The sequence below is a fragment of the Oncorhynchus kisutch genome, linkage group LG5 (assembly GCF_002021735.2).
Source record: "Oncorhynchus kisutch isolate 150728-3 linkage group LG5, Okis_V2, whole genome shotgun sequence".
Lineage (NCBI taxonomy): Eukaryota > Metazoa > Chordata > Actinopteri > Salmoniformes > Salmonidae > Oncorhynchus > Oncorhynchus kisutch.
The window spans coordinates 76,934,085-76,949,835 of NC_034178.2; the positions used below are offsets into that span (position 1 = coordinate 76,934,085).

General features: G+C 38.0%; 1 protein-coding gene across 2 annotated transcripts in view; it reads left to right on the top strand.

Moving 5' to 3' along the window:
• The window catches only part of LOC109884472 (lysine-specific demethylase phf2), a 158,525-nt gene that overhangs the window by 55,430 nt on the left and 87,344 nt on the right, over window positions 1–15,751 (top strand). For both annotated transcript variants that reach the window (XM_031825871.1, XM_031825872.1), the window contains exons 5-9: window positions 1,103–1,244; window positions 2,878–3,064; window positions 3,888–4,050; window positions 13,202–13,289; window positions 13,450–13,556. In XM_031825871.1, the coding sequence (XP_031681731.1) occupies window positions 1,103–1,244; window positions 2,878–3,064; window positions 3,888–4,050; window positions 13,202–13,289; window positions 13,450–13,556 (687 nt within the window). The remainder of the gene's footprint in view (window positions 1–1,102; window positions 1,245–2,877; window positions 3,065–3,887; window positions 4,051–13,201; window positions 13,290–13,449; window positions 13,557–15,751) is intronic.

Consider the following 15,751-nt stretch of genomic DNA (forward strand, 5'->3'; position numbering starts at 1 on the left):
GGGCGGCAGGTGCCCCTGAACAAGGCAGTTAACCCACTGTTCCTAGGCCGTCATTGTAAATAAGAATTTGTTCTTAGCTGACTTGCCTGGTTAAATAAAGGTTACATCATACCCCCAAGACCTTCCAACCTCTCCCCATTACAATAACAGGGGCATTTAGCATTTTGGGTGGGGGTATGATATTTACGCCTCTAACTACCTCACTCATCATTATTCTCGATTCATTCAGTTCATGCGAGTCTCTGTCTGTAACCAACACTTCTAGTATTGTTTTTGATCTCAGAGATTCTTTCTTGTCTATTGTTTTATATAGAGTATATTTCAAATGTATTGTATTTTGAACTAGTTCATTTTGTTTCATTTGATATTTCACTTAAATTTGTTTTAATCCGTCATATTTCAGTCATAAAGTAAATGTTTCCAACAGTTTATATTTATAACTATGCTGTTACTATCCGGAACCACAAGAGGGAGCTGTTACCTGCTGTTTAGATCTAGTGCTCAACCTGACACACTGCACCAGTTCTGCCACAAGATTGAACAGTGAGATATTTCACCAGATGTGTAAATGTGAAGCATCTGCATGTCGTTTCCACTCACTACCAAATATGGTAGTGAGAGGAAGCCCAGTGGCCGGCAGTGGGAGAAGATGGTACCACCACATATGGTAGTGAGAAGAAGCCCAGTGGCCGGCAGTGGGAGAAGATGGAAGGAAATGGATTTTTGGGGACATTCTGCACATTTTCTCATCGATTAAACATTTGATCTGAATAACGTTTTCTGTTCCCAAAACTAGAACCTGTTATGAACAGATATGACTAAGTTTAGTAGACTTTGCCCTTTGCCAACGTAAAAAAAAAATGCGTTGTTTAGAAGGAGTGCATAGTGGATTGTAGTTATTGCACACACGCACCTCACAGAGGAGGCGTTCCCTAATGGAGATATGCAGATGCTAGAATGAGGCAATAGGATCTCACTGGCTCGTACTCTACTCTGCCCACCTCTTTGCTTCATCTACCCACTATGACTCATGTTCATAATGAATGTAATCTTTAATCTTCTGCATATTTAAATGTTGTTGTTTGTTGTGTATGTGTTACAGGGCCAGACATCGGTGTGGATGTGATAGATGTGACCAAGCAGAAAGACAGTAAAATGAAGCTGAAGGAGTTTGTAGATTACTACTTCAGCACCAGCAGGAAGAAAGTATTAAATGTCATTAACCTGGAGTTCTCTGACACACGGTAAACACAGCTTTGTCTCATTCATGTTCATCATCGGCATGTTAATGATACTTTATCTACTATTCATGTGTTTTTATTGAATTCAATTATTTACTAAACCTTTATTTAACCACATTAAAGGTTGTTGAGAGACCTAAAATGTGATTTATTGTTGTTGAATGCTACCTATCTGTCCCAGTAGCTAACTACTGTCTGTCTGTCTGTCTGTCTATCCCAGTAGCTAACTACTGTCTGTCTGTCCGTCTGTCTATCCCAGTAGCTAACTACTGTCTGTCTGTCTGTCTGTCCGTCTGTCTATCCCAGTAGCTAACTACTGTCTGTCTGTCTGTCTGTCCGTCTGTCTATCCCAGTAGCTAACTACTGTCTGTCTGTCTGTCTGTCTGTCCGTCTGTCTATCCCGGTAGCTAACTGTCTGTCTGTCTATCCCAGTAGCTAACTGTCTGTCTGTCCCAGTAGCTAACTGTCTGTCTATCCCAGTAGCTAACTGTCTGTCCCAGTAGCTAACTGTCTGTCTGTCCCAGTAGCTAACTGTCTGTCTGTCCCAGTAGCTAACTGTCTGTCTATCCCAGTAGCTAACTGTCTGTCCCAGTAGCTAACTGTCTGTCTGTCCCAGTAGCTAACTGTCTGTCTATCCCAGTAGCTAACTGTCTGTCTGTCTATCCCAGTAGCTAACTGTCTGTCTATCCCAGTAGCTAACTGTCTGTCCCAGTAGCTAACTGTCTGTCTGTCCCAGTAGCTAACTGTCTGTCTGTCTGTCTGTCCCAGTAGCTAACTGTCTGTCTGTCTGTCTGTCCCAGTAGCTAACTGTCTGTCTATCCCAGTAGCTAACTGTCTGTCTGTCTGTCCCAGTAGCTAACTGTCTGTCTATCCCAGTAGCTAACTGTCTGTCCCAGTAGCTAACTGTCTGTCTATCCCAGTAGCTAACTGTCTGTCTGTCCCAGTAGCTAACTGTCTGTCTGTCCCAGTAGCTAACTGTCTGTCTGTCTGTCTGTCTGTGATTATATTGTAGTCTTTGGAATGGACAGTATAGTGGAGAGCCCTCATATCTATCCCAGTAGCTAACTGTCTGTCCCAGTAGCTAACTGTCTGTCTGTCCCAGTAGCTAACTGTCTGTCTGTCTGTCTGTCTGTGATTATATTGTAGTCTTTGGAATGGACAGTATAGTGGAGAGCCCTCATATCTATCCCAGTAGCTAACTGTCTGTCCCAGTAGCTAACTGTCTGTCTGTCCCAGTAGCTAACTGTCTGTCCCAGTAGCTAACTGTCTGTCCCAGTAGCTAACTGTCTGTCTATCCCAGTAGCTAACTGTCTGTCTGTCCCAGTAGCTAACTGTCTGTCTATCCCAGTAGCTAACTGTCTGTCCCAGTAGCTAACTGTCTGTCTGTCCCAGTAGCTAACTGTCTGCCTGTCTGTCTGTCTGTGATTATATTGTAGTCTTTGGAATGGACAGTATAGTGGAGAGCCCTCATATCTATCCCAGTAGCTAACTGTCTGCCTGTCTGTCTGTCTGTGATTATATTGTAGTCTTTGGAATGGACAGTATAGTGGAGAGCCCTCATATCTATTTATATAATATTATGTTTCTAACATTACATGACATGGTTGTTTGGTTCTCCCTCTCACACCTCTCTCAGGATGGACAGTATAGTGGAGAGCCCTCAGATTGTGCGGAGGTTGTCGTGGGTAGAGAACTACTGGCCAGACGATGCTCTCCTGGGGAAACCTAAAGTCACTAAGTACTGTCTGATCGGTGTTAAAGACAGCTACACTGACTTCCACATCGAGTGTGGAGGGGCCTCCGTATGGTACCATGTACTCAAGGTATGACATGGTTAATCACCTTATTTATCCAGGTAGGTTGATCAAGTAAACATGTCTGTACAGCCAGTATGCAATGTGCAGTACGATGAACAAGGAGGAGTCCTTAGGCACAGTTATAATGATGAACTAAAACTCCCTATTGCCTATGTAGTGCACTACTTTAGACCAGGGCCCTATTCCCTATATAGTGCACTACTTTAGAACAGGACCCTATTCCCTGTATAGTGCACTACTTTAGAACAGGACCCTATTCCCTGTATAGTGCACTACTTTAGAACAGGACCCTATTCCCTATAGTGCACTACTTTAGACCAGGGCCCTATTCCCTATATAGTGCACTACTTTAGACCAGGACCCTATTCCCTGTATAGTGCACTACTTTAGAACAGGACCCTATTCCCTGTATAGTGCACTACTTTAGAACAGGACCCTATTCCCTATATAGTGCACTACTTTAGACCAGGGCCCTATTCCCTATATAGTGCACTACTTTAGACCAGAGCCCTATTCCCTATAGTGCACTACTTTAGACCAGGGCCCTATTCCCTATATAGTGCACTACTTTAGACCAGGGCCCTATTCCCTATATAGTGCACTACTTTAGACCAGGACCCTATTCCCTATATAGTGCACTACTTTAGACCAGAGCCCTATTCCCTATATAGTGCACTACTTTAGACCAGAGCCCTATTCCCTATATAGTGCACTACTTTAGACCAGAGCCCTATTCCCTATATAGTGCACTACTTTAGACCAGGGCCTCTGTAGCATGAGTCTATAACTAACCATAACAATGATAAACTGGTCCTGTTGTTGTTTCCAGGGAGAGAAGATCTTCTTCCTGATCAAGCCCACGTCAGCCAACCTATCGCTGTATGAGCGCTGGAGGTCCTCAGCCAATCACACTGAGATGTTCTTCGCCGACCAGGTGGACAAGTGTTACAAGTGCACTCTGAAGCAGGGACAGACCCTATTCATACCATCAGGTTAGTGCACTCTGAAGCAGGGACCATCAGGTTAGTGCACTCTGAAGCAGGGACAGACCCTATTCATACCATCAGGTTAGTGCACTCTGAAGCAGGGACAGACCCTATTCATACCATCAGGTTAGTGCACTCTGAAGCAGGGACCATCAGGTTAGTGCACTCTGAAGTAGGGACAGACCCTATTCATACCATCAGGTTAGTGCACTCTGAAGTAGGGACAGACCCTATTCATACCATCAGGTTAGTGCACTCTGAAGCAGGGACCATCAGGTTAGTGCACTCTGAAGTAGGGACCATCAGGTTAGTGCACTCTGAAGCAGGGACAGGCCCTATTCATACCATCAGGTTAGTGCACTCTGAAGCAGGGACAGACCCTATTCATACCATCAGGTTAGTGCACTCTGAAGCAGGGACAGACCCTATTCATACCATCAAGTTAGTGCACTCTGAAGCAGGGACAGACCCTATTCATACCATCAGGTTAGTGCACTCTGAAGCAGGGACCATCAGGTTAGTGCACTCTGAAGTAGGGACCATCAGGTTAGTGCACTCTGAAGTAGGGACAGACCCTATTCATACCATCAGGTTAGTGCACTCTGAAGCAGGGACCATCAGGTTAGTGCACTCTGAAGTAGGGACCATCAGGTTAGTGCACTCTGAAGCAGGGACAGACCCTATTCATACCATCAGGTTAGTGCACTCTGAAGCAGTGACAGACCCTATTCATACCATCAGGTTAGTGCACTCTGAAGCAGGGACCATCAGGTTAGTGCACTCTGAAGTAGGGACAGACCCTATTCATACCATCAGGTTAGTGCACTCTGAAGTAGGGACCATCAGGTTAGTGCACTCTGAAGCAGGGACAGACCCTATTCATACCATCAGGTTACTGCACTCTGAAGCAGGGACAGACCCTATTCATACCATCAGGTTAGTGCACTCTGAAGCAGGGACCATCAGGTTAGTGCACTCTGAAGTAGGGACAGACCCTATTCATACCATCAGGTTAGTGCACTCTGAAGTAGGGACCATCAGGTTAGTGCACTCTGAAGCAGGGACAGACCCTATTCATACCATCAGGTTACTGCACTCTGAAGCAGGGACAGACCCTATTCATACCATCAGGTTAGTGCACTCTGAAGCAGGGACAGACCCTATTCATACCATCAGGTTAGTGCACTCTGAAGTAGGGACCATCAGGTTAGTGCACTCTGAAGTAGGGACAGACCCTATTCATACCATCAGGTTACTGCACTCTGAAGCAGGGACCATCAGGTTAGTGCACTCTGAAGCAGGGACAGACCCTATTCATACCATCAGGTTAGTGCACTCTGAAGCAGGGACCATCAGGTTAGTGCACTCTGAAGTAGGGACAGACCCTATTCATACCATCAGGTTAGTGCACTCTGAAGCAGGGACCATCAGGTTAGTGCACTCTGAAGTAGGGACCATCAGGTTAGTGCACTCTGAAGCAGGGACAGACCCTATTCATACCATCAGGTTAGTGCACTCTGAAGTAGGGACCATCAGGTTAGTGCACTCTGAAGTAGGGACCATCAGGTTAGTGCACTCTGAAGTAGGGACAGACCCTATTCATACCATCAGGTTACTGCACTCTGAAGCAGGGACCATCAGGTTTGTGCATTCTGAAGCAGGGACAGACCCTATTCATACCATCAGGTTAGTGCACTCTGAAGCAGGGACCATCAGGTTAGTGCACTCTGAAGCAGGGACAGACCCTATTCATACCATCAGGTTAGTGCACTCTGAAGTAGGGACCATCAGGTTAGTGCACTCTGAAGCAGGGACAGACCCTATTCATACCATCAGGTTAGTGCACTCTGAAGCAGGGACAGACCCTATTCATACCATCAGGCTAGTGCACTCTGAAGTAGGGACTATCAGGTTAGTGCATTCTGAAGTAGGGACCATCAGGTTAGTGCACTCTGAAGCAGGGACAGACCCTATTCATACCATCAGGTTAGTGCACTCTGAAGTAGGGACTATCAGGTTAGTGCACTCTGAAGTAGGGTTCATACTATCAGGTTATAATGTGTGTATGTAATGTGTGTATGTAATGTGTTGGTGTGTATATAATGTGTGTATATAATGTGCTAGTGTGTATATAATGTGTGTATATAATGTGTTGGTGTGTATATAATGTGTGTATATAATGTGTGTATATAATGTGTGTATATAATGTGTTGGTATGTATATAATGTGTGTATATAATGTGTTAGTGTGTATATAATGTGTGTATATAATGTGTTAGTGTGTATGTAATGTGTGTATATAATGTGTTGGTGTGTATATAATGTGTTGGTATGTATATAATGTGTGTATATAATGTGTGTATATAATGTGTTAGTGTGTATATAATGTGTGTATATAATGTGTTGGCGTATATATAATGTGTGTATATAATGTGTGTATATAATGTGTGTATATAATGTGTTGGTATGTATATAATGTGTGTATATAATGTGTTAGTGTGTATATAATGTGTGTATATAATGTGTTAGTGTGTATGTAATGTGTGTATATAATGTGTTGGTGTGTATATAATGTGTGTATATAATGTGTTGGTGTGTATATAATGTGTTAGTGTGTATGTAATGTGTGTATATAATGTGTTAGTGTGTATGTAATGTGTTGGAATGTATGTAATGTGTGTATGTAATGTGTTGGTATGTATGTAATGTGTGTATATAATGTGTTAGTGTGTATATAATGTGTTGGTATGTGTGTATGTAATGTGTTAGTATGTATGTAATGTGTGTGTATAATGTGTTAGTGTGTATGTAATGTGTTGGTATGTGTGTATGTAATGTGTTGGTATGTATGTAATGTGTGTGTATAATGTGTGTATATAATGTGTTAGTGTGTATATAATGTGTTGGTATGTGTGTATGTAATGTGTTGGTATGTATGTAATGTGTGTGTATAATGTGTTAGTGTGTATGTAATGTGTGTATATAATGTGTTAGTGTGTATGTAATGTGTGTATATAATGTGTTAGTGTGTATATAATATGTTAGTGTGTATGTAATGTGTGTATATAATGTGTTAGTGTGTATGTAATGTGTGTATATAATGTGTTAGTGTGTATGTAATGTGTTAGTGTGTATATAATATGTTAGTGTGTATGTAATGTGTGTATATAATGTGTTAGTGTGTATGTAATGTGTGTATATAATGTGTTAGTGTGTATGTAATGTGTGTATATAATGTGTTGGTGTGTATGTAATGTGTGTATATAATGTGTGTGTATATAATGTGTTGGTGTGTATATAATGTGTGTATGTAATGTGTTGGTGTGTATGTAATGTGTGTATATAATGTGTGTGTATATAATGTGTTGGTGTGTATATAATGTGTTGGTGTGTATATAATGTGTGTATATAATGTGTTGGTGTGTATATAATGTGTTAGTGTGTATGTAATGTGTGTATGTCATGTGTGTATATAATGTGTGTATATAATGTGTTGGTGTGTATGTAATGTGTGTATATAATGTGTGTGTATATAATGTGTTGGTGTGTATATAATGTGTGTATATAATGTGTGTATATAATGTGTTAGTGTGTATGTAATGTGTGTATATAATGTGTGTATATAATGTGCTAGTGTGTATGTAATGTGTGTATATAATGTGTTAGTGTGTATATAATGTGTGTATATAATGTGTTAGTGTGTATGTAATGTGTGTATATAATGTGTTAGTGTGTATATAATGTGTGTATATAATGTGTTGGTGTGTATGTAATGTGTGTATATAATGTGCGTATATAATGTGTGTATATAATGTGTTAGTGTGTATATAATGTGTTAGTGTGTATGTAATATGTTGGTGTGTATGTAATGTGTGTATGTAATGTGTGTATATAATGTGCGTATATAATGTGTGTATGTAATGTGTTAGTGTGTATATAATGTGTTAGTGTGTATATAATGTGTTGGTGTGTATGTAATGTGTGTATGTAATGTGTGTATATAATGTGCGTATATAATGTGTGTATGTAATGTGTTAGTGTGTATATAATGTGTTGGTGTGTATATAATGTGTGTATATAATGTGTTGGTGTGTATATAATGTGTTAGTGTGTATGTAATGTGTGTATGTCATGTGTGTATATAATGTGTTGGTGTGTATGTAATGTGTGTATATAATGTGCTAGTGTGTATGTAATGTGTTGGTGTGTATGTAATGTGTGTATGTAATGTGTTGGTATCTATATAATGTGTGTATATAATGTGTTGGTGTGTATGTAATGTGTGTATGTAATGTGTTGGTGTGTATGTAATGTGTGTATGTAATGTGTGTATATAATGTGCGTATATAATGTGTGTATGTAATGTGTTAGTGTGTATATAATGTGTTGGTGTGTATATAATGTGTGTATATAATGTGTTGGTGTGTATATAATGTGTTAGTGTGTATGTAATGTGTGTATGTCATGTGTGTATATAATGTGTTGGTGTGTATGTAATGTGTGTATATAATGTGCTAGTGTGTATGTAATGTGTTGGTGTGTATGTAATGTGTGTATGTAATGTGTTGGTATCTATATAATGTGTGTATATAATGTGTTGGTGTGTATGTAATGTGTGTATGTAATGTGTTGGTGTGTATGTAATGTGTGTATATAATGTGTTGGTATGTATATAATGTGTGTATATAATGTGTTGGTGTGTATATAATGTGTGTATATAATGTGTGTATATAATGTGTGTATATAATGTGTGTATATATTGTGTTGGTATGTATATAATGTGTTGGCATGTATATAATGTGCGTATATAATGTGTGTATATAATGTGTGTATGTAATGTGTTAGTGTGTATATAATGTGTTAGTGTGTATGTAATGTGTGTATATAATGTGTTAGTGTGTATATAATGTGTTGGTGTGTATGTAATGTGTGTATGTAATGTGTGTATATAATGTGTGTATATAATGTGTGTATGTAATGTGTTAGTGTGTATATAATGTGTTGGTGTGTATATAATGTGTGTATATAATGTGTTGGTGTGTATATAATGTGTTAGTGTGTATGTAATGTGTGTATGTCATGTGTGTATATAATGTGTGTATATAATGTGTTGGTGTGTATGTAATGTGTGTATATAATGTGCTAGTGTGTATGTAATGTGTTGGTGTGTATGTAATGTGTGTATGTAATGTGTTGGTATCTATATAATGTGTGTATATAATGTGTTGGTGTGTATGTAATGTGTGTATGTAATGTGTTGGTGTGTATGTAATGTGTGTATATAATGTGTTGGTATGTATATAATGTGTGTATATAATGTGTTGGTGTGTATATAATGTGTGTATATAATGTGTGTATATAATGTGTTAGTGTGTATATAATGTGTGTATATAATGTGTTGGTGTGTATATAATGTGTTGGTATGTATATAATGTGTGTATATAATGTGTTAGTGTGTATATAATGTGTGTATATAATGTGTTGGTGTGTGTGTATATAATGTGTGTATATAATGTGTTAGTGTGTATATAATGTGTGTATATAATGTGTTGGCGTGTGTGTATATAATGTGTGTATATAATGTGTTGGTGTGTAAATAATGTGTTGGTATGTATGTAATGTGTGTATATAATGTGTTAGTGTGTATATAATGTGTTAGTGTGTATGTAATGTGTGTATATAATGTGTTGGTGTGTATATAATGTGTTAGTGTGTATGTAATGTGTGTATATAATGTGTTAGTGTGTATGTAATGTGTTGGTATGTATGTAATGTGTGTATGTAATGTGTGTATATAATGTGTTAGTGTGTATATAATGTGTTGGTGTGTATATAATGTGTTAGTGTGTATATAATGTGTTGGTATGTGTGTAATGTGTGTATATAATGTGTTAGTGTGTATATAATGTGTTGGTATGTGTGTATGTAATATGTTGGTATGTATGTAATGTGTTGGTATGTATGTAATGTGTGTGTATAATGTGTTAGTGTGTATGTAATGTGTGTATGTAATGTGTTGGTGTGTATATAATGTGTTAGTGTGTATGTAATGTGTGTATATAATGTGTTAGTGTGTATGTAATGTGTTGGTGTGTATGTAATGTGTGTATATAATGTGTTGGTGTGTATGTAATGTGTGTATGTAATGTGTTGGTGTGTATGTAATGTGTGTATATAATGTGTTGGTGTGTATGTAATGTGTGTATATAATGTGTGTGTATATAATTTGTTGGTGTGTATATAATGTGTGTATATAATGTCTTGGTGTGTATGCAATGTGTGTATGTAATGTGTGTATATAATGTGTGTGTATATAATGTGTTGGTGTGTATATAATGTGTGTATATAATGTGTGTATATAATGTGTTGGTGTGTATGTAATGTGTTGGTGTGTATATAATGTGTGTATATAATGTGTGTATATAATGTGTTGGTGTGTATGTAATGTGTGTATATAATGTGTTGGTGTGTATATAATGTGTGTATATAATGTGTTGGTGTGTATGTAATGTGTGTATATAATGTGTTGGTGTGTATATAATGTGTGTATATAATGTGTGTATATAATGTGTTAGTGTGTATGTAATGTGTGTATATAATGTGTGTATGTATTGTGTGTATATAATCTGTTGGTGTGTATATAATGTGTTGGTGTGTATATAATGTGTGTATGTAATGTGTTGGTGTGTATATAATGTGTGTATATAATGTGTTGGTATGTATATAATGTGTGTATGTAATGTGTTGGTGTGTATATAATGTGTGTATATAATGTGTTGGTATGTATATAATGTGTGTATATAATGTGTTAGTGTGTATATAATGTGTTGGTGTGTATATAATGTGTGTATATAATCTGTTGGTGTGTATATAATGTGTTGGTGTGTATATAATGTGTGTATGTAATGTGTGTATGTAATGTGTTGGTGTGTATATAATGTGTATATAATGTGTTGGTGTGTATGTAATGTGTGTATATAATGTGTTGGTGTGTATATAATGTGTGTATATAATGTGTTGGTGTGTATATAATGTGTGTATATAATGTGTTAGTGTGTATATAATGTGTTGGTGTGTATATAATGTGTGTATATAATGTGTTGGTGTGTATATAATATGTTAGTGTGTATGTAATGTGTGTAATATAATGTGTTAGTGTGTATGTAATGTGTGTATATAATGTGTTGGTGTGTATATAATGTGTGTATATAATGTGTTGGTGTGGTATAATATGTTAGTGTGTATGTAATGTGTGTATATAATGTGTTAGTGTGTATGTAATGTGTGTATATAATGTGTTGGTGTGTATATAATGTGTGTATATAATGTGTTGGTGTGTATATAATATGTTAGTGTGTATGTAATGTGTGTATATAATGTGTTAGTGTGTATATAATGTGTTGGTGTGTATATAATATGTTAGTGTGTATATAATATGTTAGTTTAGTGTGTATGTAATGTGTGTATATAATGTGTTGGTGTGTATGTAATGTGTTAGTGTGTATATAATGTGTTAGTGTGTATATAATGTGTGTATATAATGTGTTAGTGTGTATATAATGTGTGTATGTAATGTGTTAGTGTGTATGTAATGTGTGTATATAATGTGTTAGTGTGTATATAATGTGTGTATATAATGTGTTAGTGTGTATGTAATGTGTGTATGTAATATGTGTATATAATGTGTTAGTGTGTATATAATGTGTGTATATAATGTGTTGGTGTGTATATAATGTGTGTATATAATGTGTTGGTGTGTATATAATATGTTAGTGTGTATGTAATGTGTGTATATAATGTGTTAGTGTGTATGTAATGTGTGTATATAATGTGTTGGTGTGTATGTAATGTGTTAGTGTGTATATAATGTGTTAGTGTGTATATAATGTGTGTATATAATGTGTTAGTGTGTATATAATGTGTGTATGTAATGTGTGTATATAATGTGTTAGTGTGTATATAATGTGTTGGTGTGTATGTAATGTGTTGGTGTGTATATAATGTGTGTATATAATGTGCTAGTGTGTATATAATGTGTGTATATAATGTGTTAGTGTGTATGTAATGTGTGTATATAATGTGTTAGTGTGTATGTAATGTGTGTATATAATGTGTTAGTGTGTATGTAATGTGTGTATATAATGTGTGTATATAGTGTGTTAGTGTGTATGTAATGTGTGTATATAATGTGTGTATATAATGTGTTGCTGTATATAATGTGTTGGTGTGTATATAATGTGTGTATGTAATGTGTTAGTGTGTATATAATGTGTTAGTGTGTATATAATGTGTGTATGTAATGTGTTTGTGTGTGTGTAATGTGTGTATATAATGTGTTAGTGTGTATATAATGTGTTGGTGTGTATATAATGTGTTGGTGTGTATATAATGTGTTGGTGTGTATATAATGTGTTAGTGTGTATGTAATGTGTTAGTGTATGTATGTGTTAGTGTGTATGTAATGTGTGTATGTATGTGTTAGTGTGTATGTAATGTGTTAGTGTGTATGTCATGTGTGTATATAATGTGTGTATATAATGTGTAGTGTGTATGTAATGTGTGTATATAATGTGTTGGTGTGTATATAATGTGTTAGTGTGTATGTAATGTGTTAGTGTGTATGTAATGTGTGTATGTAATGTGTTAGTGTGTATGTAATGTGTTAGTGTGTATGTCATGTGTGTATATAATGTGTGTATATAATGTGTAGTGTGTATATAATGTGTGTATATAATGTGTTAGTGTGTATATAATGTGTTAGTGTGTATATAATGTGTGTATGTAATGTGTTTGTGTGTGTGTAATGTGTGTATATAATGTGTTGGTGTGTATATAATGTGTTGGTGTGTATATAATGTGTGGTGTGTATATAATGTGTTAGTGTGTATGTATGTGTTAGTGTGTATGTAATGTGTGTATGTAATGTGTAGTGTGTATGTAATGTGTTAGTGTGTATGTAATGTGTTAGTGTGTATGTAATGTGTTAGTGTGTATATAATGTGTTGGTGTATACAATGTATGTATATAATGTGTGTATATAATGTGTTGGTATGTATATAATGTGTGTATGTAATGTGTGTATGTAATGTGTGTATGTAATGTGTGTATATAATGTATTGGTATGTATGTAATGTGTATATAATGTGTTCTGTTCCCAGGTTGGATCAATGCAGTTCTGACTCCAGTGGACACACTGGCCTTTTCCGGACACTTTGTCCACAACCTGAGTGTTGAGATGCAGATGAGGTGAGAACATCACTAGTTTCAATGAGGAGGTGGAGACTCCACTTTAACGGACGAGACAAAACCTTCAGCTGTGAGGTCACAACGTTTATCTCCCAGGTAAAGCACATAGTTTATCTGAAGTTATTTTCCATCTCTTTGTGTCGTCTTCTCCCCCTCCCAGAGCGTACGAGGTGGAGAAGCGTCTCAAGGTGAATTGTCTGACTCCGTTCCCCAACTTTGAGACTGCCTGCTGGTACGTGGGCCGACACCTGCTGGAGAGATTTAAAGGTACACTATTTATTTTATAACTTTCCCACTTCACGTCTGTCTGGTTTTAACTTCATTTCTGTCTTGTTTTAACTTCATTTCTGTCTGGTTTTAACTTCACGTCTGTCTGGTTTTCACTTCATGTCTGTCTAAGGTTCACCTCATAGCTGCTTGTACTATTTGGTTTTCAATACACAACTATTTGGTTTTAATACACAACTATTTGGTTTTCAATACACAATCAAATCAAATCAAATTTATTTATATAGCCCTTCGTACATCAGCTGATATCTCAAAGTGCTGTACAGAAACCCAGCCTAAAACCCCAAACAGCAAGCAATGCAGGTGTAGAAGCACGGTGGCTAGGAAAAACTCCCTAGAAAGGCCAAAACCTAGGAAGAAACCTAGAGAGGAACCAGGCTATGTGGGGTGGCCAGTCCTCTTCTGGCTGTGCCAGGTGGAGATTAGAAACCTAGAGAGGAACCAGGCTATGTGGGGTGGCCAGTCCTCTTCTGGCTGTGCCGGGTGGAGATTATAACAGAACATGGCAAAGATGTTCAAATGTTCATAAATGACCAGCATGGTCGAATAATAATAAGTTACTGGGACAGACAGACAGTTAGCTACTGGGATAGACAGACAGACAGTTCGCTACTGGGATAGACAGACAGACAGTTCGCTACTGGGATAGACAGACAGACAGTTAGCTACTGGGATAGACAGACAGACAGTTAGCTACTGGGATAGACAAACAGACAGTTAGCTACTGGGATAGACAGACAGACAGTTAGCTACTGGGATAGACAGACAGTTAGCTACTGGGATAGACAAACAGACAGTTAGCTACTGGGATAGACAGACAGACAGTTAGCTACTGGGATAGACAGACAGACAGTAGCTACTGGGATAGACAGACAGTTAGCTACTGGGATAGACAGACAGACAGTTAGCTACTGGGATAGACAGACAGACAGTTAGCTACTGGGATAGACAGACAGACAGTTAGCTACTGGGATAGACAGAGAGACAGTTAGCTACTGGGATAGACAGACAGACAGTTAGCTACTGGGATAGACAGACAGACAGTTAGCTACTGGGATAGACAGACAGACAGTTAGCTACTGGGATAGACAGACAGTAGTTAGCTACTGGGATAGACAGACAGTAGTTAGCTACTGAGACAGACAGACAGTAGTTAGCTACTGAGACAGACAGACAGTAGTTAGCTACTGAGACAGACAGACAGTAGTTAGCTACTGAGACAGACAAGCAGACAGTTAGCTACTGGGATAGACAGACAGACAGTTAGCTACTGGGATAGACAGACAGACAGTTAGCTACTGGGATAGACAGACAGAGTTAGCTACTGGGATAGATAGACAGACAGACAGTTAGCTACTGGGATAGACAGACAGACAGTTAGCTACTGGGATAGACAGACAGACAGACAGTTAGCTACTGGGATAGACAGACAGACAGACAGTTAGCTACTGGGATAGACAGACAGACAGACAGTTAGCTACTGGGATAGACAGACAGACAGACAGTTAGCTACTGGGATAGACAGACAGACAGACAGTTAGCTACTGGGATAGACAGACAGACAGACAGTTAGCTACTGGGATAGACAGACAGACAGACAGTTAGCTACTGGGATAGACAGACAGACAGACAGTTGGCTACTGGGATAGACAGACAGACAGACAGTTAGCTACTGGGATAGACAGACAGACAGACAGTTAGCTACTGGGATAGACAGACAGACAGACAGTTAGCTACTGGGATAGACAGACAGACAGACAGTTAGCTACTGGGATAGACAGACAGACAGACAGACAGACAGACAGACAGACAGACAGACAGACAGACAGACAGACAGACAGACAGACAGACAGTTAGCTACTGGGATAGACAGACAGACAGACAGTTAGCTACTGGGATAGACAGACAGTTAGCTACTGGGATAGACAGACAGACAGACAGTTAGCTACTGGATAGACAGACAGACAGACAGGTAGATACTGGGATAGACAGACAGACAGACAGACAGTTAGCTACTGGGATAGACAGACAGTTAGCTACTGGGATAGACAGACAGACATACAGTTAGCTACTGGGATAGACAGACAGACAGTTAGCTACTGGGACAGAGACAGACAGACAGACAGTTAGCTACTGGGATAGACAGACAGACAGACAGTTAGCTACTGGGATAG